At 39.6% G+C, this 26,139-nt stretch overlaps 1 protein-coding gene across 15 annotated transcripts in view; it reads right to left on the reverse strand.

Moving 5' to 3' along the window:
- RAPGEF2 (Rap guanine nucleotide exchange factor 2) overlaps nt 1–26,139 on the reverse strand; it is a 309,133-nt gene that overhangs the window by 94,997 nt on the left and 187,997 nt on the right. For 3 of the 15 annotated variants that reach the window (XM_090036279.1, XM_090036278.1, XM_090036276.1), the window contains exon 1: nt 17,793–18,306. The exons of 10 other annotated variants lie outside the window; for them this stretch is intronic. In XM_090036279.1, coding sequence (XP_089892405.1) covers nt 17,793–17,852 — 60 coding nt within the window. In that variant the 5' untranslated portion in view covers nt 17,853–18,306. Of the gene's footprint in view, nt 1–17,792; nt 18,307–18,692; nt 18,806–26,139 lie in introns of those variants that run through there. 2 more of the 15 variants (XM_090036277.1, XM_090036280.1) reach the window with 2 other exon arrangements.

Genomic DNA, 26,139 nt, shown 5'->3' on the forward strand with positions numbered 1-26,139 from the left:
TTAAGCAAGGTAAGGTTGTGGAGATTTAAATACCGCTTTGGTCAAAAGAGAAATAAAAGGCAAAGCAGTATACATGATGATTGCTGTAATACTGTTGGCTGCTTACTTGAGAGAAAGATTAAGAGCAGCAGCAAGACGCATGAACTAGAAAGCAGCAGTGGAGCAGCAGATCTGGACTGGGAGACACTAAATTTTGCAAATCTAAGACTCATTTAATTTTAAGTGCACTTCATTGTGCAATTTACACCGTGAAGTGCAGCCTGGGACTGAGTTTTCATATTTGGTCAACTAACGAACATCATTTAATCAAATATGTTCAATTTTCAACTGCAAATGTTTTTTCTAACTGGCAGCCCCACCTAACAAAGGGTAGGCTCAGAAGCTCCAGCTGTTTTCTTTCCTCATCAGGATTCATCATTTGTAATAAATGCTCAGTAGGCCAAAATAGGCTTGTCTGACACCTGTGCAACTGCCACAAAACATTCAACAGGTTTGCAGAAGTGCAAAAGACTGGAATTTAGCAATTCAACTGAAGGTACTGGAGAAATACAATACAGGTCTCATTCTCTAAACTCTGCAGGACTAATGGAAGCACGAAACAGCAACAGCCTATTTTTAACTCTAAAGCAAGCAGACGTGACTGAATACACAAAGGGACCAGACCTGCAAAACAGCATGATGTCATTTACAGTCACTGTTCATAGAAGAAAATATGCTTTAATCCATTCTTCCCAGCTGCAGAGTTACAATATAGGTTTCAAACTTTAAAACTAATAAATCTCTTTCAAGTGGTGTGTCCAAATGACAGTATTCTGAGACTGGAATTTAGAAAAGAGAAAGCTGGTTGAACCTTAAAATAGATAAAACTGTGCACAAGCTGAATGGAAAACATGGCACAGATTATATCCAAATTCTTGACCGAGTCCAATTTATTAATTATCCATCTTTACAACCTAGGTCCTTATCTATCAGGATACCTCTAAATTCCAACAATAGCAGTTAACAAAGACATTTAATTTCCTTTGCTTGGGAAAAAATATCTGTGATATTTCCTTCTGTAGGTGTACCTCATGCCTATCAGAATCCTTTCACCCTTGGGTGGATTACTTATGATGATGGATACCAGGGAGGTTTTTCTTCTAAAGCATCTGCTCCTTCTACTATGGGAGATGGGATACTGGGCTAGATAAACCATTGGTCTTACCCAATATGGCATGTCTTATGTTCTTACTTTGAGGCTCGATATGCAATCACTGCGGCCAGTGCAGTGAGCTGTTGGCTTATTAATAGATTTCATAGATTTAATAGACATTAGGGCCGGAAGCGACCTCAGAAGATCATTGAGTCCAGCCCCCTGCCCCAGGGGCAAGAAGTCAGCAGGGGTCATAGGATTCTAGCAAGATAAACATCCAAATTTCTCTTGAAGGCATTTAAAGTAGGTGCTTGAACCACTTCTGGTAGCAGGCTATTCCAGACCTTGGGGGTCAGACAGTAAAGAAGTTCTTCCTTATGTCCAGCCTGAAAAGGTCTTGGACGAGTTTATGACCATTTGACCTTGCTTACTGGAGAAAAAGTACACTGTATTCACATTCTGTGATAATGTTTTCTTACCTCCACCCCTTTGGGCTGACAAGCCTGGATTTGTTTTTTCCTCAGTGCACCCTGCACAGCTCACCTGTTTAACTCAACCATTTCACAGGAGAAAACAGGGCTGATTCCAGAGGGGATGCATTTTATTACTTGGTTTCATAGGTTTTCTTTTTGTAATCATTTTTACACACTGGCTTAGAATTACAGAGTGCTGATAATGTTCTGTAGTAAAGACCCACTAAGTTTAAAAGGAGAGGGAAGTCCCAGCCTTTTCCTCCAAAAGCCAGCAGTTGCTTCCAGGCACCCTGGAATCTACTAAATCTGTGGGGATATGAACAAGGACATTAGTTACACAAAAACAGTCTAAGCAAGTGGGTGTATAGAGCTACATGTCATACCCGATTACTTGTAATGGGCATCCATCTAGATATACAATGCCCACAACGGCAAGCTGACAGCTATGGTAGACTTGTTCTCTTGGAAAATGTACTTCTATGTGGTACTGGAAAGACAATGGCATATTCCAGGTCTTACCATCTCAGGCAGGACCAAGCAGTTTCACTGAAAGTATTGTGTACAAGGGGGTGTCCATCTTCAAGGCTCATTCATCACACTAGATGCAAAAGCAGTGGTGATATACAAAATACTATTTTGCTCTGCTCTGCTCAAATAAATATGGCTGAAGACCTTCTCTAGTATGTTTATTATCAATGCCGCTATATCATACTGCAGCTACACGTTTTGTATAAGGTAAGGAGTTGTATTTCTCTTCTTCACCAACAAAATTGTGCAACCCATCTTCAAACACCAAGAAGCATGTCCACACTGGAAATCATTCAGACAAAAAAAAAGAAAGAAAAAAGAAAGACTTTTTGTGCCAGTGCTGCTAAATGAAACGTACATTTCCAAAGGCTTCCTGCATGACCAAAACACATCATAGTGCATCCTGCATTTCACCTTCACACACAGAACTGAAGGTCAAGAAAAAGAACAAGCAGCAGATGACACTGAGCAGTGGCACTTGCAACAAATATTTTCAGTGAAGTCCTGCTTCCATGACATCATCCGGAAGTGCTGCACAATCAAATTCAGCTACTGAATCATCAGCAAAACAGCTCACTATATGCAAAAAAAATCCTAACAATGACTTCATTTATAGGCAAGACACCTGAATAAAAACAAAAACTAGCAGAGCTCTCAAAAGGCCAAATATATGCTGCCGGTATGCCATTATGTTTCATTTATCTATCAAATCAGTGAAAACTTATTGGCAGGTAACATATAAGCCTCTTCTACACTCAGAACAGGTATGCATAATACAAATGGTGTAAAATAAATACAACAAAGCTCTCTGCTAGTAATTACAGATAGGCAGACAAGTGCATGAGGGAGAAGTAGAGAGGGAGAAAAATCAAACCATGTGATAACATTTCAAAGAGATATTTTTCCCTGCAACAGCACTGAAAAAACAGAGTAAACAGACATACTACACAGGAGTGAAATACGTGAAGTATTAAAGAAGATCAGAAGTAGAAATTTACATGTTCTGTCAACTGCTCATAATAGAGAAGTAGCCTGGGACATACTAATGGACAAATATACACATATTACTGAACTAGAATGTGCTTCCCTTGCTTCAGACCTGCCTCTTAATGATTTCATGAAACTGGGGACACTGAAAAAGATCTACAAAGGAGTAAAAGAAGTTATAAAATATGTGGGAACTATTTATATCGTCTCTGATGTCTTTACAAAGCAGCAAGAAAAACAACACGCTAAGCATACAAATGTTAGAAGAGCTACCTTTTCAACATTTATTAAAACAGAAAAATCTTTTCACAAAACAATGAAAACTGAACAGCTCATAGTTACTTTCTTCCTTATGCCCCATTGTGATCCCTAAGGTCAGCCAAGAGCAAATCTTCTGCAAGTGCCATCAGTGCACCAAGTTCACTTGGTGAAAACACATGAGAAAAGAGAAAAAGGGCAACCTCAACTTTGGGACTCCCTCCATCTTTAGGCCTGCCAGAGCCTGACCCCGCATGTTTGGGTTTTTTTTACCCAATGCTGCAAGACCTTCTTATTTTTTAACCCAATGATGCAAGACCTTCTTATTTGGGCAGAGAATTACTGTTTCATATTTTATTTTAATATTCCACTTGCTTGTATGTGCTATTCTGTCTTTCTGTACGCAACCATATACCTGGCACATATGTTTAATAAATAAATTATACAGTGTGCTTGATAATATCTTCTGTGTTTACCTACATAAATCTTTAAAGGTTCTAAAGCCCAGTTTAACAATCGTTGCATGCAAGCTAGACAAAAGCCTTTTTGTCAGACATTCCTCAATGTATGTGTACCAAAGTAACTGTTGTTGAGCACCAAAAGTACACACCCGCTTACATGCAGAAAGTGAAGGTCTTTATTTGTATACAGAAAGTCTACTGCCAGTCAATATATGCTGCCACAAACCTCATAGATCCAAGGTTCAATAGTAACAATCCAGTAATGTTAATGATAATAGCATTGTTGCAGCATTTGACTAGATCACTAATCTTGTAAATACTTACGGGTAGATATTGGGAGGGTATTTTCAAATATTGCAGAATATAAAACCCCTTCAGGTATTTGGTCAATGAATGCCATCTAGGAAATCTGCCAATTATACTGAGCCTGCAACATGGTAGGAAACCTTTTGTAAAATCCAGTCTTTGACTCCTTTTGCCTATCTGTTTCAAACCCTGTTCTGCGGCATGTGGGGAAAAATGGTCCATGTTTGGAAATACACGCAATATACGTACATAAAATAAAGTAGCAGGCTCTACCATGTGAAAGAGTTGAGCAGACTGTTTCAAGTCATGCAGAGCTTTAGTTTAATAAAGTACAGGATTATCGTAATGAAAATTCAAACCAGAAGCTGTGAATTTTTCAGAAGGACCGATTAGAGAAAGCACTAGGAAATACTTGAGCTACGCTAGCATTTCCCAGGTATCTGAAGCTGAGCTATTTACACTATCTTATGCTTGTTTATAGGATGGCTAGTTTTGCCTCCACTAAGACGCTGACAATACAATATTCCATATTTAACTGAATCCAAGACAAGGGGACAAAAGCCTCATCTTGGATTCGAGTACCAGCCTGGAGCAGGCAGCAGCTCAGCTCTGGCTTTGACCACACTCCATTCCCAATATTAGGTCATTATATTTGTCATTATTCTCAAGTAAAACATATATACTTATTTATTTCATAAATACTTCTAATATTCTTTACATGCCAACAGTTCGATTCAATAAGTATGTATCCACCGCGGGTATTTTAATTTTGGCCCCAAATTCCTACTTTACTATGCCTTCAACATTTCCAGAAATATTACATCCAAGCAACACTTAGAACATTCTAACTACACTTTAAAACCAAACTGTCCATACATGCATGCTACCTAAGACCAGTTTAAGCTTCCTGGAATGTTTTAAAAGGACACAGGGAAAAATCAAGTACTATTTTGAACTGGTCCTCCATGAACCAACTCAGTGTTTATGTGCAGACACAGATAATTTTGTGCCAAATGTCTGGTCAGTCCTCTAGGCATCCCAAATTGCACTGCTCCTCACCTCCTCCCTCCTTCCCCTGCAAAAAACCCATGCAGGGCACAAGGGCTGCTCTGGAAGCCATCCAAGGGGTGCTGAAGGAATTGGCCAGTGTCACAGCAGAGCCACTGGAATGGCTGTTTGAGCACTCTTGGTGCTCAGACCAGGTCCCAGAGGACTGGAAAAGGGCAAATGTGGTCCTTATTTTCCAGAAGGGGAGGAAGGAGGATCCGGGTAACTATAGACTGGTTAGTCTCATGTCTATCCTCAGAAAAACCTTTGAAAAAATTAAGGATCACATTTGTGGGAGTCCAGAGGGCAAAGCAATGCTAAAGGGCAATCAGCACGGATTCATAGCAGGTAGATCCTGTCTGACTAACCTTGTTTCTTTTTTACTAACAGGTCACAAAATGCTTAGACACAGGAACTGAGGTGGATGTCATCTACTTGGATTTTAAAAAGGCCTTTGATACAGTATCTCATTATATTCTTATAAACTTAATGACTGATGTAGATGATTACATGGTCAGGTTGTTGACAAATTGGCTTGGGAGTCGCACCCAGAGAGTGGCGATGGATGGGTTGGTATTGGCCTGGAAAGATGTGGGCACTGGAGTCCCACAAGGCTCGGCCCTTGGACCGGTGCCGTTCAACGTCTTCATCAGTGACTTGAATGAGAGCATGGAGCACTGTTTCAAATTCGCAAATGATACCAAATTATGGGGTAAAGTTAATGCACCAAAGGGTAGGAATGAATCCAGGCAGATCTGGACAGGTTTGAAAAGTGGGCAGAACAGAATAGGATGCAGTTCAATAAGGACAAATGCAAGGTGCTGCACCTAGGGAGAAGGAATCACCAGCACACCTACAGGCTGGTAGAGGACCTTCTCAGCAGCACAGCAGCAGGAAGGGATCTTGGAGTCACTGTTGACTCCAAGATGAACAAGAGTCATCAATGTGACAAAGTGATTAGTAAAGCTAACCACACTTTATCATGCATTAGCAGATGCATGACCAACAGGTCCAAGGAGGTGATACTTCCCCTTTATGTGGCATTGGTCAGGCTGCAGTTGGATTACTGCATCCAGTTTTGGGCGCCACACTTCAAGAGGGATGCAGACATCCTCACGGGAGTTCAGAGGAGGGCCATTTGTATGGTTAGTTCAGCTTTCCCCACTGGACTCCCACAAATGTGATCCAAAGCCCTATGAGGAGAGACTGAGGGCCCTGGATCTCTTCAGCCTCCACAAGAGAAGGCTGAGAGGTGATCTTGTGGCTGCTTACAAATTCATTAGGAGGGGACAGCAATGAACAGAAGATGCTCTGTTTACCAGAGTAACTAGGAACAATGACCACAAACTGACAGAGAGCAGATTTAGGTTAGATACCAGGAAGAACTTCTTTATGGTAAGAGTTGCCAAAATCTGAAATCTGTTTCCAAGGGAGCTGGTGCTCTCCCCTACCTTGGGGGTCTTCAAGAGGGGGCTAGACATGCATCTGGCTGGGGTCATCTGACCCCAGTGCTCTTTCCTGCCCAGGACAGGGGCTTGGACTCGATGATCTGCTATGGCCCCCTCTGACTCAAACATCTATGAAAGCCTCCAGGACTCTACTGACTACAGATACCAGCCTGCAAGGGATGAAAGGCAAAAACCATCTGTACCAGTTTCACTTCCCACCTGAGATCCTGGGATGGGGTTCCAGATTCATTTGGGGTGAGTAGTCAAGTGCTGGGGGAAGGGGGGGGGGGACTTTTTGACACCCCGCTTGTGCTTCCCAGGGATCTTCCCCCTGATCCCTAGAACTCCACAGCTTTTCATCCCCTGCCGTGAAAGGTCTTTCATCAATTTTGCTTCCCTGCAGGGACTTTGCACTGTAGCTCTTAGGTTCATTTGGGGTGGGGGTGAGTGGAGGGGTTCCCAGGGGCTGTATGACTCCCTGCTTGTGAGTATGGGGGAGGGGAAGGCTGGACTCCCCAAGTTATTTTATTTTTGCAAGACTTGGACATTAGAAGCCCCCTGCCCCAAATAAGCCTGGAACCTTGCAGCACAGACCTGAAATTCAAGTCCTGCAGGGATATGGAATCGACTAAATGCTTTCCAGGGGCAAAGATGGGGGGGGGGGGCAGGCAGTATCTGGAGCATGTCTCCCTTAGCAACCAACCAGGGGATCAGAGTCCTCCCACCAAGCTCCTGGCAACCCTTCCACTCACACCCCTCACCCCAAATGAACCTAAGACTGCAGTACAGGGATGCAGAACTGACAAAATGCTTCCCAATGCAAGTCTTACAAAAATAAAAAAATTGGGATCTTGGGAAGCACTTAGACCACCCAGCCTCCTGAGCACAAAATGCAGAGTGTCGCCGGCCTACAGCACCCGGCAGCCCCTCTGCTGTCAACCTTCTCCTCCATCCCAAATGATCCTGGGACCCACAGAACAGGGTCTGTGCAGGGAAACAAAACTGACTAAACAGCTTCCAGGGCAAAAGTTGGAAAGCCACTGAGTTCTTGGAGGCCAGAGCCAAGAACCTAGGCACCCACCCCCAGATCTATGGGCAGGGGGTCACCCAACCCACTGAGCATCTGGCAGCCCTTCCACCCTTTACCACGCTCCCACCACCAATGAGTCTGCCAATGGTGAGACTGACCCCTTGCCTATGGGGTCCATTTCCTGTGACAGAGTGCAGGCTATCTCCCCTGCACACGCCTGTGCAACCCCAGTCAACCACAAAGATTTTGGTAAAGTCTGACAGTGTTTCTTTATTAAAACCAATCAGTCTTTTTAACTCAAAAGAGAAGAGGGAGCAGAAAATTTCGAGTGTGGGCAATGTTATCTTCCTCTCCACTGGCATATAGCCAATCTATCTTCCTCCCCATCTATGGGGATCCTGTGGAAACCCTGGGCACTGACTGCTAGAAGACATGAGGGTCCAACTATTATACCACCCACAGTGGTGTTTCAGTGCAGTGCAATCCCTAAAAGGTGAAGGTTCTACTTAAAACCCATAGCAGCATGTGTGGGGACACCATTGCCCAAGGACAATTATGAACCAGTTCCCAATTGGTGACGTTCTTGGAATGTTTCAGTTACGTCCATCTGCACCCTAAGGATGATTCGTGGAGAAGAATCTATGGCCAGTCCCCTTTCAACATACAGCGATCCAGCAGAACATTACCACTGATTATGTATGTTATCAACATGGAACAATGGAAGGCAGTTTGTCAGGTATGAAGACCAAAAGCAACTTAAGATTTTACAGATAAAACCACTACCTTAAAATTCAACACAAAAACCAACAACCAACCAACACAGGTCACCGGCACTGCTGCTTCCCAGTAACAGTGAATACTTTTCTAAATTGGCAAGCTGCTGCATTAATGCACTCTCTTAAACTTCTGTATTTGTTTCAGTTTTAGCCTACATCTCTGTGCAGTAATTGCAATAATCCAGCCATAAGGGAACAGAAGCACGGCCTAGGGTAGCAAGGTTTGTGTGTGAAACAAGCAGCTGAAACCTTATGGCCAGATGGTTAAAACAGATTCCTGAATACTTTTGCTGTATGACAGGCATAAGAGCATAAGAAGTGCCATACTGGGTCAGACCAAGAGTTCATTTAGCCCACTATCTATCCACATGATCTAACCCTTATTCAGAATGCTTCCTGGCAACCACCATTCATTGGGTTAAGGATGCCAGAGGAAGCATCTCCAACCATTCTGTTCAACAGCTACACCATGAATAGATCTATCATCCATGAATTTAACCAGTCCCCTTTTGAACTTGTGTAAGCTATCTGCCTCCACCATCTCATGGGGCAATGAATTCCACAAGTTATCCATGCACTGCTTAAAAAAAAAGAACAAACTACTTTCTCTTGTTAATTTTAAACCTGTCTCCTACTTGAAGTCAAAGAGCAATTGGATCCAATATAAGCCCTTTAGTGTTGACAGGGTCACAAAGTCAGACAAATCACCATACCCCTATCTTTTTCTGGTTATCCCCTCCCCAAAACCATCAACTCAAGTTTTTTCCAGATGGAACTTCAGCCAACAGGATTTCATTTGCATCACACTGCCCCAGAGACTGCTTGTCAGATATTACCGGAGGCAGGTAAAACACAGAGCTAGGGCTGAGTATTATTATTAGTAAAATGGAAGCACTGCAGCCTGCACTCTCTATTCATCTTTTTAACAACACTAAATTTTACACTGTGAACAAAAAAGAAAGATGACTGATCACTGCACATTCCACTTCAGGGCAGAATAGCAGCCTCTTCACACAACCCATAAGAAACATTCAGCCGAGAAATGAGTCCCCTTCAAGAGCAGCTGAGTCCACTTCTCCTACCAGTTACCACATCTTTATCAATGTTATCAAGAAGGGCTGGCAGGTTTAACAGCATCTAAGCTTTACCTGTTACCACAAGAAGATCTATATAAAGGCTAACAACAACAATTTGGTAACCACACTGACACAGTAAAAATGCAAAGATTACACCTGTTCACTTAGTAGCAACAGACAGCAGTGTTACAGGTCATATCATGCTTTGCTCCAAGAGAGCAAATGTTGATTGTTCAAGATGGGATCAGGTAAAAATATTATTCAGTTTGCATGCCGGACTACACATACATAGGCCCTTGTAATATTATCACTCTGGCCGCCTACTGTTTGTCAACAAAATTACAAAACACAAAATAAAATGTGTCAGATGCAAGACTGTTCAGTAATGGATAAATTTTGAAACATTTCTCTTTCATATTTTTCTCTAAAACTCTTAATACTACCTTTATCATCAGATATTTGAAAAATTCCTAATCGGCTGCGAAGACACTAGATGATGGATAAGAAATCCTGGAAATTTGCATTCCAACACTTTTTAAAAGCTTTAAATTTAAGCTCAAGAAAATCCAGAGGAAGGGGGAGGTTCGGAAGGGCATGATAGCAAACAGACTGTAAGCAACTTTTACTCCGACTAACCTCGCAGCTTTTCCAAACTGAAATACAGATTGAGACATTCACAGAAAGGCTTCATTTATTACATGTTTAAAGAGTGAATATTCTAGCTACATATTTTAAACTTGAAGACCAGAAGATTAAAACCCTCATTAAGCTTTAATAAAGGACTTCAACAGACTGAAAACCTTAGTTATACTAATCTACTGGTAATATAAGCAGACCATTAAGTGTCTAAGAGTGGTTAAGTTACTGAACCTTTAGAGAATCAGTGAAAAGCTGACCTAACAACAATTAATTATGCTAAGGTTGGTTTGTAGCGTTTATAGCCCTAAAAATAAGTGAAAAAAATATTTATTTCTGGAGCCAGGATAATTTACCTAAATTTGAACAACATATTCAGACCAAGAAATGTTCAATATCAACCTCATTATGTCATTCCAAAAGAGGTATATAAACATGGCATAGATGTTTCTCCCATCCTACTTTATAAACCAATTAACATGGTCACTTAATAGACGATTTGTCAAATTACATTCTGACCTACATTTTGTTATAATCACTTAACTGATTTTACAAACAAACACATATACCAGTAAAAACCGGACTGTGATTTTTCAGGTAAGCATATTGCAACAAATAAAGTAGTATACAGAACATTCCAAGCAAAGTACAGGTTTCCCTAGCTTTACGCCAGTTTTATATGTGCAAATTCACTCTTAGGTGATGACCCTTTTTATACCAAAAATTAGTTACATGAGAGGTAAATACACTCTTATGCAAATCGGTGTGATGGAAGCCCAGAGTCAGCTGTTTTGTGCAGCTCATTGTGGGAGTGAAGCGTGCCAAAATATAGTCTCCTATGTGGATCTGTGCTCCTCGTTCATTGTCTGCAACACAAGTTTCTGTAGTTGCCATGAGGCCTTTGCGAAGCTTCCGTAGCCAATTCTATTTGGAGGAGATCTGACCCGATTCAGTGGCCGAATCGCCTAATTCAAAAAATCAGGAGACCCATTAACCTCTCCAAATCAAATCAGAAGCCTCCAAATCGATTCAGAGAGATTTGGCCATAGACTGTACGGGCAGATACTAGGCAGTGCTAGCAGGAACAACTGGGGGAGCAGCCGGATGAGCCCCAGCTTGAGCCAGCAGCACCGGGAGAAGCCACAGCTCGTCCAGCTGTTCCCACAGCTGCCCCCTCACTGGGGTGAGGCAGACAGTGCTGGCGGCCCAGGAAAAAGCCACAGGGGCTGGAGGGAATGAATGATCAAGAGGCTAGGGAATCAAACTGGGAACTGGGAAAATCTAAGTGGGAGCTGAGGGGAAGCCACTGTTCATTCCCCAAGACTCCACAGCTTTTTCTGGGGGGCTGACTCAAACCGCAGTTCATTTGGCTGCCCCGCTGCTGGGGCAAGGCAGGCAGTGCTGGCAGCCCCAGAGAAGCCACGGGGGCTGGAGGGAATTATCAGGAGCTGGGGAATTGAACCGGGAACTCAGGGGAACGATTGGGGGCTGGGAGAATGAACATATACTTCTTTTACATAAAGAAACCCTGTTTTTTACTTTTTGCACTTTGGCAACAGATGCAAATTACAAACAAGCAACTTTTCAGAGGTGATGAGCATCAGCACATGCCCCCCTCCCCCCCTTTAATTTCAGCTGAATTTTTGGTATTTCTGAATCAGGCCAGAGTTTCTACAACTGGTTACCCAGTTAATACCAACCACTATCAGATAACATGAACTTCCTCACAAGTTAATTTCTAGCATGACAATCCTTGCTAGAGACACAAACATGAAAACAGCAAATCCAAAACGAGGGGAAAGCTAAAAGAAGAGATCTATTCTATACAGCACAGTTCTCAGAAAAGTCCAGAACAGAACCCAACATGTCAGTCTCACCATTTGCCTACTGCCAAGAGATAACTGTAAAAACCACTGGGAAAATACGTGCCACTGCCCCATCGCAGCTATTTTGTTAGATGAAGTGATAGAGATCCAAATGGTGGCTAAAGATTCCAATTCTGCTCCTGACTTATGCGAATTTCAAATGTCACATCAAGGAACATCTTTCTTTTCTTTCCAATTTGCCTTCATTTTAAGGATAGGTACACAACAAAAACTTATGTTAAAAAAACATACTACAAAGCTTGCATTAGTCAAGCACTTAAAAGTTAGGAATGCCACAATTAAGTTTCCCTGTGCAATCTTAAATACCTTTGTATGTACCCATTTTGATAACTGATTTACATGTTCATATACTCTTTTTCTCCTACCTTATTCATTGCAAAGAACACATTTGATCCAGGGAGGAATCAGAGTTGTACAAAGGTGACTGCTGTATATAATGTTTGCTTTACTTGTTGCAGAGTTGAAAGTTGTGGAATAAGACACATGGAATTACAGGGCATTAAAAGGATGGTTTTATGGATAAGGCAGCTGAGTAACACCTGAGAGAGCTAGATTTTTCTTCCTTCCTCTGCCAGAAATATCATGTGGGATGAAAGGAAAGTCACTTAAACAAATCTTTTCAGATGAGAACATTAATTGTGTATTCATTTTCCTGTTGCCCAAACAGACACCTTAGGGGCCTGATTTACCGAAATGCTGAGCAGCCCAACCAGAGCCAAACCCCTTGGGAGCTGTGCTTTGAACATTTTAAGTACTATATAAATGTGAAATACTCTGATAAGTCAGGTCTTAGATGTCTCAAACTCAGCCAGAAAATACCTACTAAATTTTAATGTTCAATCTCTGTGCCTCAGTTGCCAACTCCAAAACAGGATTAGGGCTACCTTCTCCTCTCACCAGGACCTGCTGTGAAGATTAGTTACTGTGAATGAATCCCACTGATCCTGTAGCTATAATCACCATAACCCACCCCCAAAAACTAATTATGGTTTCAAGGTAGGGTTTGGTTACTTATAAATAAGGCCTAGAAAAACAAAGTATCTAACAACTGTTTGTTAAAAGAGAGAAGTCTATCTTGAGATATGATGCTGGGTCTTCCAAAACAAAATAAAAGTATGAGATCACATAATTAAAAATCATATCATACACAGAGCCTTCTTATATTTCTAATCACTGGTGTATTTTGGAAAGCAGTCTGGTGATGGGTTAAACTCAAAATCAGGTTCACTGGCCTTAACCAGGGTACTGTTTCAGAGTACATATAGAGAACAGATGGACAAAAATAAGCAGAGGGTACTCTTCAATCTGGATTCATCATTTAGTTTTTAATGGTAAAAATAAGGTACCAAAGAGGAAACAGGTTAAAGCAAACCTTATCACAGTGCATAATTCACAATGATGAATGCAAACCACCAGTGATAGCAAAAGATGAGGGCTGGCCGTTGATTTTAATTTTTTTCCCCCCACAGGTGTTAACAGAGGGGCACAGCCAGGTACCCAGGGCAAAGCAGAAATAGTAACTTCTGGTTCAAGATAGTGAAGCTACCAGTAGCAGTTTCCCTTTTTTTTTCCTATTGCTTTCACCTCCCTACCCCTGAACCAGTTGGCACCTGGTGCAATTGACTTTTATCACCCTCCGCCCTAGTTAGACCACTGGATATGAAACCAGTCAACATACCACATGACTGTTTCTCTCATGCTGTCACACTTATGAACTATACCTTGTTTGAAAGTAAAGGGGAGAGAGAGAGAGAGAGAGAGAGAGAATTCAACTTCAGGCTTTCATATAAATTCTTCTTTTTTTTTTTAAAGTAGATAAGATGCAAAGCAACATTATGTTCCTCCCTACATTGACATGGTCTACATTTCTTCTACTTAGTTCTATGTTTACCTGATTTATAAGGGTACTACCAAATAGTCTTAAGATTGCATAAAAAACTGGAAAAACATTATTGACAATGCAGACAAAAGGCTGTTCCCCAATCATCTTTTCAACCATTAACTTCTATCCTTGTATGACTTAACATGAGATCACCAATCCCTCGGTGGACCAAAAGGCAAACTAAAGGATCCCTTATGCTCAGCAGGCCAACTGTATCCCTAGTTTAAACCTGGTGAAACATTTCAAGTAACTGACTACAACCACTACATAATCCTGCAAGGGTGAAGTCACTGAGCTAATCTGTCAGTGAAACATGTCCTTCGTTACTTCATTTTATTTCACTGCAATACTTAAAGGAAAGAAATAACTTTCATCCATTACAGCAGACTGTGCATGTGACTCTAGTGTGTTCTGAAATTCGTGAGTTAAGTTGATCATTATACAATCATGAAAGTTAACTGCCCATCTCACTATTCTCAAATGGAGAATTTATTTCAATTGCTGTTATGCCTAGTCACCTACTGTAACTATGGATATAGTTTCAGTAAATACAGCATTTTGGGAGTAAAGATAAAGCTGTCTATCTCCTTTTAGTTAAGTGCTTCTAAAAACATTCTTAGACAGCTTCAAGTGCTTTGTTTCAATAGGATTTTTCAATCAATACATTTGGGACAAGATGCTAGGTTTTTATCCTACTTCTCTGAAGTTAGGTAGTTTCAAATGAAGATCACATATTTGGAGGTGTCATCTCTCCACCATTATAACATGGTGAGGTTGGGAGAAGCTATCCAAAAATTGCATAGGATTGATGGAGACAACCCCAGAAGTTTCCCCAGACTTCCTGCATGTTTAGCTTAACCAATGGAAAGAGATTGCTGACCTAAAAGCTTGGTTTGATACTCGACCATAACAACTAAAAATCAAGTCCAGTGATACTTTGAACAGATCTGTCTCTCCTTATCTCCCTATTACCTTCACAGCATGCACATAGTTCCTCTCTAAGTCAGGAGATAACAGGAAAAAACTGGATTTTTACATAGCGAAGGAAGATTACAGAGCAACATCAACACCCTCAGACTGGTAGCCTCATTTTGACAACACTTCCAATTTATCCCAGCTCACGAATGAAGGAAAATGCAAGAAAAGAAACCTGATCCTCTTTTACCATAGCAAATACCCAAACATTAATTGCTTCTGTTTTAATTCCTCACCATATCAAGTGCCACAAAACAATGACAAGGCAAATGGTTTGCTCCTGTGTAGTAACGTAACGGTTATTTCAAGTGGCAGTTTTCACAGGACAATAAACCAAATCTTAAAAAGCCCTCTTTTGTAATCTATACTTGTACAGAATTCTATATTTGAACACAAAAGCCAAGTAATTTTAAAAGAAAGGTTCTCAAGCTGGCATTTAAATTACAAACACTGTATATGCTATATTAAATACTTAGCTTCATATCCATGGTCAGACAATAATTACCAAGAGAGTGCATTGCAGAAAATCAGGATAAATTACTCGTGAGATGAGAACCTTAACTTCTGCATCGCCTTATTTCCCCCCTGTTGTACCTAGTAATGCTAGCATTTATTTGAATTAGCTTTGACTTTAAGGGGGGAAAATGGGAAAGAAAGACAAGTACAAGGTGATAAGTTCAAACCTTTTCAGGATAATGATACATGTGGAGAAGCAGAATCAGATAATATCAGAATCTATCCAGATTCATTCACAACTTTCACTGAGGGCATGAATAAGAGCAAAAGCTTTGCACTCATGTGCAAACTGTCCCAATAGGTCCAGCAAGGCCTACTTAGGTGATTGCTGATTTTTCATAATTAATTCAATCCCATAACCCTGAGACTCAGTAAGGGTTAAATCATTACTAAAGTCTACGTATTTTTTTTTTTTTTTTAAAGAATAGCAAGAAAAATATATGCATAGCTTGAACGTGATTTTTCTCCCTTCTTGAACGTGATTTTTCTCCCTTTTCTTCACCAAGTTACCACCCAGTGTTAATTTTTTTTTACTTTCCATTTTCCAACTAAAATTTACCTTTGGTCTGGCAACAAGCATGGGCAGTTATTCTAAAATAGAATTTTTCATCAAGTTGTGAGCAAGCAACAAGGATTTAAAATGAACTCTCTGGCAATATTTCAACTATTGCTTTTATGAAAGCAAAAGCTCTACTCTGTACTAAAGACTTATGTCAGTGTGTGATTTTCTTAATTTACATGAATTTTTCCAGCATGGCTACATTATCTGATTTGTTATCAACTGAAAAAAAAATTTATTCTTATTTTCAAATTGTTTAAATGACCCTAAATTTGTTCTATATAGTAAGGCTATTGTTACTTGCAGTTACACTAATTTGAGATGACAGTACTGCTATACGAGGCATAATTTAAAAACCATGTAGGTCTGCAGAATACCGAATTGATTCTTTTATTTGACCTACAACTAATTACTGCATCCTAATTACACTTTGTTATTAGAGCTTTGAAAGTATACTCTTAGAAGTGGGAAGAGTAGGGAAAATGATGAAGTTGAAAACTGAGTGACCACCACCAGCAAACAACTTTACCATTTTCAATTCCATTTACAACAGTACAAGCTTCCTCAATCAGACCTGGCAGCCCTTGTTTCTAAGACTTAAAAGTTTCCTAGTCTCCAGTTTTCCCCCATATAGATCAAACTCTATGCCTCATAAATACCCAGAGTTTGGTAACATGAACTCATTGATAGAAAGAATACAAAATGATTGTACGCAAGATAAATCGCATGACCAAAAACATTTTTCAGTAAGTTTCTGCAACATACCTACTATGTACATTAGGAGAGTTAAAAAAACCTGCATTCCTAAAACATTACTAGATTAGTTTCTTCTTTCTTGTATATTTACAATCGAGTTTTCCTTTATTGAATATACAAATAAAACATATCCTTCCCTAAAAAGTTCTAAGTACATTTCCCAGTATTTCTAATTGCCAGATGCATATCTCAACATATGGTATACCACGTGTGTGTGCACATGTAAGTATACACACACACTGTTCTACATATACCCTGCATGTGTAATCCTGCACATACACAGAGTATCTGTAAAGACCTTTTCAAATTACTAAAAAAGTAAGACTGAAAATTATTCTGCATAATACATCTTTGGTGTGTTTTTAAGTAGCAGCATTAACTAAGCAGTTAGACAATGAAGCCAAACTTTATAACAACAAACTAAGCTCACATTTTTGACACCTGAGGCCCTGAAACATAAGATTGCTGTTCTGCTTACGAGTGCATTTCTCACAAACAACAAACAGTGACTGCCTATGGGATTATAGCATGACAAAGGTGTAGCTGACTCATGGGATCAATTATAAAGCACCAGTACTTATGTCTTTTGCCATTTCAAATTATTCTAGGTTTTCAGTCATTGAATTTTTAAGCAGCTAATGGATTGAGTATATTATGCAGGTTTGGTAATAAGTATATTAGAAAGAGAATACAGTCACAGAATAGACCTATCCCTAACATCCTCTATACTTATGTCACTTGCATATTTCTTAACTTTTAAAAACCTATATTACTGGTCGAACTTTGAGTTGAATGCTTAAAGCCTCCTGACCGAGAAAAAACACTATTTTTTTTTTAAATTTGGAAGCGAATATTTAAAAAAAAAAAAAATCAAGGTAGGCATTTTTTGGGTGAAGCAGTATGGAACACCAGTGATTAATCAAAATTCTAACACTGCCTCCCGTACAACTTTTCCCCAAACATTACCATTAAATCAGATCATCAACAGCAGCAGCTCTGACCTAAATGCAGTTTACTGTGATAGTGTCTGGATAGAACAAACAGAATTTGCAGTACTTACTGAATGTTTCTCCTGCTGGCCCATAACTCCATGGTTAGCTGGGATTGCAAGTGGTTTCATAATGAAGAAACATATGCTGAACTGAATTTACACATCATGTACCAATTTCTTATGGATGGCAAGTCACCCTCTACAGCATCAAATTAAAAAAGGGGGGAGGAAAAACCAAGCTGGAGCTTAAAGTGTCACTACTAGTAAGCTCAAAAAACCTCTCACACTTGTAGTACAGAAAAGCAATCCAAACAACAGTGTTAGTCTCCATTTTTGTAACAGCGAGAGTCTAAGCATGTCAGGATGTGAAGAGCGTGATGAAATCCTACACATCCAGCATTTTTCCAAGGGAACAAGACCATTCCCTGAGACTGAAGAATGGGAAGAAATGAAAAAGGAGGAAAAAAGCTAAAATGGCTGACTGCACAGAGACTCCTCAAAAAAGGCTTAATACAGTATTATATTAGTCAGGGTGGAGGAACCAGCCTCCAGCATTCAGCCAAGCATTGTTAATACTCCTGTTTCATTTGCAAATCTCACACACTCACACATACACACACACACATGCAGAGCCCCCTCCTACACCCTTTCTCCCTCCCCCCCCCCCCCAAAAAAGCAGCCAGGGAAGAGCATGCGAATAGGGACCTCCTCCCTGGCTACTAATGATGCTGACAGAGCGGTGACCAGTGATCTCTGTTCCACTCAACTAACCAAGTTTGCACAATTAATCTTAGCAGCATGACACTGATGGACATTTAATTTCACGATGTTTGTCCCTCACAATCAAGCCAACCCGATCTACCACCAAAAGAGTCAGTAACAAAAATACAACACAGTCATACACACAGAAACCCAGAGATCCATGAGTCTGAATGTAATACGCCAATATAATTACGTTATTGTGCTTACTTTGGAAGACCATGGCTGCAGGCAGTTGGCATAGCAACGCACAAGGAAAGCCATTTCCTGGGTAGAAAGAACGCTTCCTTTTCTAAATAAAAAATTCCTCTTAGGATACAAACGGCATTGCTGCTTCCTGCAGAAAGCAAAGACACTGTAGTCCGTCTCTTAACCTGCACAGGCACACTCAATGCAGTTCTAGTGATGTAAGTGGATTTCTCTCTCCCTCCCTCTCCCTCTGTACACCGAAATATTCAACTCAAATGGAAGGCACATTCCTTGAGGCTCGCCCCCTCAAATCCTTAACCATTTCACTCATTAAGGTAGAGATGGACAATTCAGATAAAGTAACAAGCTCTTGCCTGTATTATATCAGCTTCTGTAGGTCACGCAAGCCCCAGAGGGGAGGGATCCATTGATTGCTGGCTCCAAAGAATATCACAGAAGGCAGGATGGGAATAGGAGCAAGACTTACTTCAACTAGCTCTGAACTACATACAGGTTTTTCACCAAGGTGAAGATAAAGCCGTATGTTTGACAACACCATCTTTCCCCACCCAAAAATAATGCTGCTGCAAAGCGATAGACATCTCTATCAAGAATTTATAAACAGCACTCTTGACAAGCTTTCATGGATTTTCAATAGACAATTTAGACACTACTCAGGCTGCAGATTTCTGTGCACTGCTACAGGTAACGTCTTGAATTTTCACAAACGTCAATTAAAATCGTTTTGAATACACATTACAGTTCTACAGAGAAATTAACTAAGCAATTTCCATTAAAACAATGGCGTGTACAATTTGGAGAAAATGGTAACATAAGAAGAATGAGTCTGAGTTTCAATCATTTGCTTTTCGGAGGAAAATTACATTTTAAACAGCAGTTTACCCAGTCACTCCCCTACACAGCACATTACATCTAGCCTTATATTCACTGCATCATGTTAAAGAGAGGAAACTATAATATAACAGGGAACATGTTCAAGCAATAAAATAAATATCAGCTGTATACAACATAAATTTTAGGAGTGCTGTGAACTGATGATGCTTTACACTGTTAAGACCAAGACACTGCCAACAAAAAACCTGCTGCTCAGCCATTAAGCTTTTATTTGGGTAGAATCCGATCTCTTCTACACATTTACAACACATTCTTTAAATCAGAGACCATATGGGAAAAAAGCAACTTCACCATTTTTTTGCTTTTGCTCTTGTTAAAAAAAAAAAAGTATTAAATCTGCATTCTATGAAGTTAAAAGCTGTTACACATGCATAAAACACACATGAAAAAATGAAGCCTGACACTTTCACATAATCTGCAGCTGCCTCCACCAAATAACTCATCCTATAGTAATTGTGCTGACTTGCTACATAGTGATTACTTGTTCTGACACTGATTGCCAGTAAATGAGCAAAACTTAGCAAAAATGAAGTCTAGTAATGAAAAAAAGAATTGAGGCATCTTGAACAGCCAAAATCTTTTTTATGTCTCTAAATTTAAGGGGAATTCTTTCATGCTTGGCACATTTTAAATAGAAAACATTTATGGATATTTAATATAGCACGTATCCTTGATTTTCTAATGTATGCTAAAAGATGTTGTTTTAAAAGTTCATGAAAAATTATGCTTGATGTGGTTCTATTAATACTTATCCTTGCAAAGAAGAAAACATTGTGAATATTTATAGTACTTTGGATAAACAGAAGGGCGTAAGGATCCCTTGCAATGAAACTGACTGAGAGTATTTCAAAATGTTAAACATAAGCAGCTGAATGTTTTGCATTTTGAAATGCAGTTCAACCCAGTGTTATAGTATATTATCCCATATATGAAGTTTATGAAGTTTCTGGCATACAAACAGCAACTAGTAAAACTAAAGCATCACATGTTGTCAGAGCAATTAGAATCTACTGCTGGTCCAGCTTGGTGGCCTTCTGGTTGCCATGCCCCAATCAGAAGTTGCTGCATCACATCCTGACTAGTAAGGATGTTCTACTGAGACAATTCTTCACTCCTAGGTATGCATGCAAGGGGAGGAGGCAGGGAAAGAGGAGTGCACCAATCTCTGGAAGTATAGACACATACATTATGTGTTACCACTGAATTAGAAAGACAACTGATGAACTTCAAAACAAAGTTAGCCAAGCCATTTGCAGTAAAAGTTTGGAAAGTAAAGGGAAAATATGAACTGAAAAAGAATATGGAAAGGCAAATAATTCTCACATAGCAAGACCATCAACTTCCATCTTTACAGAAAATTCTTGATGCAGACTTTCAGTCTTAAATGAGAAAGTAAACCAATAAATACAGAACATAACAGCAGTCTATATATACAATTTAACTTTACTGAAATGCTTTCAAGTAACTGATGCTACCATGAGACCCAAACTTGATAAATTTTTGAAGTTTTTAAATTTGAATAATCTTGTGCCATCACCCCGGCCCTTAACTTTACATAATAAAATTTATGTTTGGGGCTGTATTTAAATGTCAAGTTACCTATTCTTGTTAGATTCCCCCACCTATTCCTCTACCCCTTTTCTTCCTAGCTATTGAATAAGCTTTATTTGACATAGTTTTACATACAATGAAGTCTCAGAAAATAATTACTGTGCTTTCCTATACAGTATACTTGAACTTTCTATAAAATAAGGAAGAAATTTAATGGTCATTGATGCATCTTAAATCCCACTTCAAACATATAATAAGGATTTGACAAAAGATATCTAAACTGCTCACCTACTCTGGAAAGTTTCTATCACAGGTATCTATCAATAATTAAGGTGAAATGCAACTTTCCTTTAAGCACAAATTGTACATTTTCAGAAGGGAAATGCACAGTTTCCTTTTTCTCTTAATATTATGGGTCATAAATGCTCAATGATTGACAAATATCATATATATGTGGGTTTTAAAACATGCATCAAAATAAATGTTAATAAAGCCAATCTCCTTTAAATGGAATGGACGGGCCATCCGCTACTACTGAAACCCTATTTATAACATATACCCAACAACAGTTACAAGGGCGATGGTATTCCCAGCCTATCTAGGGGACCCATAACTGCAGTACATTTACTTTCGAAGTATGTATCAATGCATTTTGCCTTAGCAGCAGCAGCCGCTCCTGCTATCCAATTCCTAATTTTTATTCAGGTAATAATTCTAGCTTGCTTACAGGACGAACCATGCTTAAAAGCAAAAAAACATTTCCAATGTTGGTGACAAAGGGACTGTGACAGTGGATTATTTCAAAGTTTCTATTATCAAGTCATAACAGCTCATGACCACTTGCTGTGGTATTCATCAAAAATATTTCCTTGTACAAAGTGCTTCAGAGACAAAAGAGTAACCTGTATATTCTTTTTGAATGTAAAGGTATTAATACTTTCAACTTTTAAGATTCAATAAAAAGTAAGACTAGAATAAAGGGACTAACAGAGATGTTCTGAGGTTTGCTCATGTCCAAACAACTATGAAAACTAAGTCAAACAAAGCGACTCAACAGTAAGACAGACAACCATCATCATCATTAGGATGTGTACACACCAAATATTTATGTGGCAAGATCCAAGGCAAAAACCCACAAAAGAATTTACACACCTGAAGTGGGACTTGAGCACCTAAATGCCATTGAAATCCAAGATATGACCCCTTAACTCTTAGGTCAGGGGCAGGCAATTATTTTGGACGGAGGGCCGCTTACTGAGATTTGACAAGCCATCGAGGGTTGCATGACAGGCAGCCAGAGGCAGATAAATATTAATTTTCTAAATTTTTTTTAGGGGCCCCACAGGCCAGATAGAATGGCCTGGCAGGCTGCATCCAGACCGCATTTTGCCCACCCCTGCCTTAGGTGGTACTACCTTCATTTTTGCCAGGGAAGTCCCCTAATTATTTAGTGCTCCTGGCTCTGTATGCTACCATTTCAGGAAAGAAAATGTTCTCAGCACCCACCTCTTGTCTAGCTCATTTGGGAATGTACCAGCTGAGCACCACTTCTCTCCAGTTTCCTGACAGTGGTCAATCCATTAAGAATGTTCACAGCACAACCTGAACCCGATGGTTTCACTGTATATTAGAACAAAACACAGAAACCAAACCACTTGCATTCAGAAACACAGAAGAGGAGATAGCAGCCCCTTCCACTGTTATACAATTCCATCTTTATACAATTAGAACAGAGCACTTCCTCTTTCCCCAAGTGAGTGTCACTGAACTACAGCATCATGCTCCCACTTGTGCTCCCTTTCTCACTGACTTCTCGAATTTGGCTGGCATTGCTTTCTGAAATGGCACAGATGGAGCTCATGTGGGATAGTTCGTCCTCATTCCATCCTCATCTATACCTTTATTCTGGTGGTTCAGACATTCTCCTGATGAGCAGAAGATTTTAAACATCCTCAGGTTGTGGAAGACACGAATGATCTAAATATTAACATCAGACTCTCACATAAAGGTGAGCACCCACTAGTCATCTCCCTCCCATTATGTCCTGAAAGAAAAGTGAGATGGTCTTTTTCTGAAAGGGAAAATGTAGATGCCTCACCCTAAAAGGGATTCAGCTTGTGAATCCCAGTCTCACATGGGTGCTTAATTCAGGGCTGTCAGATAGCACCTATGCTCCTGAGAAGTATAATTTCAGACACGTTGCTCTCATTATTTTGCTTTGATAGCACAGTCATCATTCCGCAGCATGCTCATTATTATGAATCTTCCTCCCAGATGCCATACTTTCTCTATGTATTGTATAGTATACCTAGATTTTTATATTTCATGGTTGTGAATTCCACCCTAGAATTCAGGCACCTACAAAGTAAATCACAGTGACGCTCAGCACTGCCACACTGAAGCCCTATTGTGGATGTGGGCCCAACCCCCTCAAAACACAGTTTCAGCATGTAATGGATAAGGCATAAAACCTAGAACAAGCTGTGCAAATGTTCCGCTTAGAAGTGTAAAAGGTAACAATTAGCCCTTTGAAAATATATTCCTACAGTGGTGTCAGAAGTAATTACCAGGGTTCTTGTTATTCAGTCCTTCAAAAGATTTTTAACAACTGCTCTTATTCCACAAATTCAGATATTCATTCTCAAAAGCTTCCTTCCTTAACAAGTCAGAGAAATGCTTATTATTTATGGGGTATCAACAGCATGCTATACACCTTACTAACAAGTGTGAAGACAAAGTCCCTGCCCCAAACACCAAAACCCACCACAAAAAACAAATGAACACAAGCCCTTACAGCTTGAGAAAGGTGACGCAAGCAAAGGCAATGTTTAGCTACGTTTAGTAATGATCTTTTTAGACTTTTAGTCATCCTATACATTAACAATTTTCTGTAAGGTGAAAGCAAGCCTCCCAGAAGCAAAAATGTTCAGACAAATTTTAACAAGATGAATAAAGAACTTTAAAGAAAGGCAGAACAAATGCAGAAGAAAACACAGTGGGTAGAAAGAGAAGGAGCACCCTTGTCTATGAGGCAAAAACCCACTAAATTTCCCAACCCCAGATCATCATCCATTTAAAACAGTGTATTGCACCACTGTCACTGATCTTTTAAATCTTTTGAACTCTGGGAACAATGGCAGTACATCAGCTTACATGAAGAAATGTTCGCTTATGCTTCTTTTTCAAGTGGTAGCAAAGGGCAGTTTTAAGTTGAGTTTTAAACACAGACCCCTGTCGGGTACAATTTTATTAGGGCCCAAGGAAATGTTTCTAAATATTTTTAAGCTGTTTTTCTCTCTCCCACCTACTCTTCCAACAGTTTGTCTCCTATAACGTAGGTGATGGGTATAAAACGCAGCAGCAGCAGAATGAAAGTTGCTCTGAATGCTGCAAAAAAGCATACGTTTAAACAACTCCGATACATACAGTCTTTCCTTCTAACGTGCCAGATTTACTACCACCAATTTGAAAACACAAGATCACATGATCCTGCCTCAACCAACTGCACTGGCACTTGGCAACTCAACATTTCTGTTAGAACAGCACAGACATCCTCATGTACACAAATATCTGCATGACCTTCACATTTTCCCACAACTTCCCTAAGTACTCAAAAGTTAATATAGAAAACAAATTCACCAGAGTCTTTTTTTTGTTAAAAAGTTATTACTCCAGCCAAAACACAAGGATTAAGCACATATCACTCACCACTTCACATTTTCTAAAACATGCTGGCTGTGGCAACTGCATTCTTAAACTGATGATGCTAATTGCAATCAATTAATATCCTGGCAACACCAAAGCTACAGTTACAATGGAGTAATGCATGCTGTTGTGATAACCCATTTACTAATGTTACAGACTATTTGAACAAATGCCCTTCTGTAGAGCTGTTACTGCAGATGAATCTATAATCCAAATCTTTAATATAATGACAAGACTTTAGCACAGTCAGACTGGTGCCTCAGTTGGGCTTGATACCCTGTTGTCTGCCAGTCTTCTCTTCGACTGCAGACTGATTCATCACCATGTGTGCTCAGCTCTCATTTTTGTAGCACAGATAAACATCATAGCTCTCAAAACAGCAGCAAGGTACAAAATGCACTAGAAGTATTTTAAACCATATATTTTTTTCTAGGGCATTTGTCAGAAATGAAGACATATGAACCAATGGCTTGTGCTGCTTCTTTAAATGTGCAGTGTCTTACTTTTGGGGATTTTTAAAATTTAGCCAAAATAAATTACTCTGGGAAAACCTTGCCACAGTGACACTGCATACAGAAACCCCTTTTGGGGATTTTAATATCAATCATGCTTTAAATCAGAGTAAGTATGCAATTTTTGCACAGAAATGTTACTATTTATTTCCTCTTCTACACTCCTGTACTTTGTCATCGTGATTCCATTACATAGAAGTGTAAATCTGCAATATGTAAACCATATGTCAACGATTAATGTATTTTTCTTTGTCAGTCACTGTTATAAGAAAATTTTAATGATTTTCACATGCATTTCGATAAAAACAAAATTTTACCATCTACATAAATCTAGAAAGCTTAATATTAACAAGGCTGGATTTTAAATTAAAAAGGGGTTTTTTTTATTACATTACTAAGCACTAACCATTAGACATTGTAATTTGGGGATTTGTGTAACCAGCCTTAATACTAAAAACAATAAGAGATTAGTTTGATTTCTTTAACAGTCTTCTCTCATAATTAAAAGACATCTAACACCTGAAATATAACTGAGTGTGGCTATCTATGAGTTTTTCTTGGTATTTTACAAAGTTCCCTTTCTTTAGTAGATGGAGAGCGGAAGACAGAAAAACAAGCAACTAAGAGGTTAGAATGAAGCTATCAGGGTTACTGTGTGTTCTGCTTTTGAAAAAGAAACATGAGAAGGGTGAAAGGTATACATGATCCCTAAAATCAAACACGAGCCCTAGTTTGCATACCGTTATATGAGGCATTCCTCTTTGTATGGGGAGGAAAGGGGCAGA

Source organism: Crocodylus siamensis, chromosome 2 (assembly GCF_052110815.1).
Source record: "Crocodylus siamensis isolate JL-2025a chromosome 2, ASM5211081v1, whole genome shotgun sequence".
Lineage (NCBI taxonomy): Eukaryota > Metazoa > Chordata > Crocodylia > Crocodylidae > Crocodylus > Crocodylus siamensis.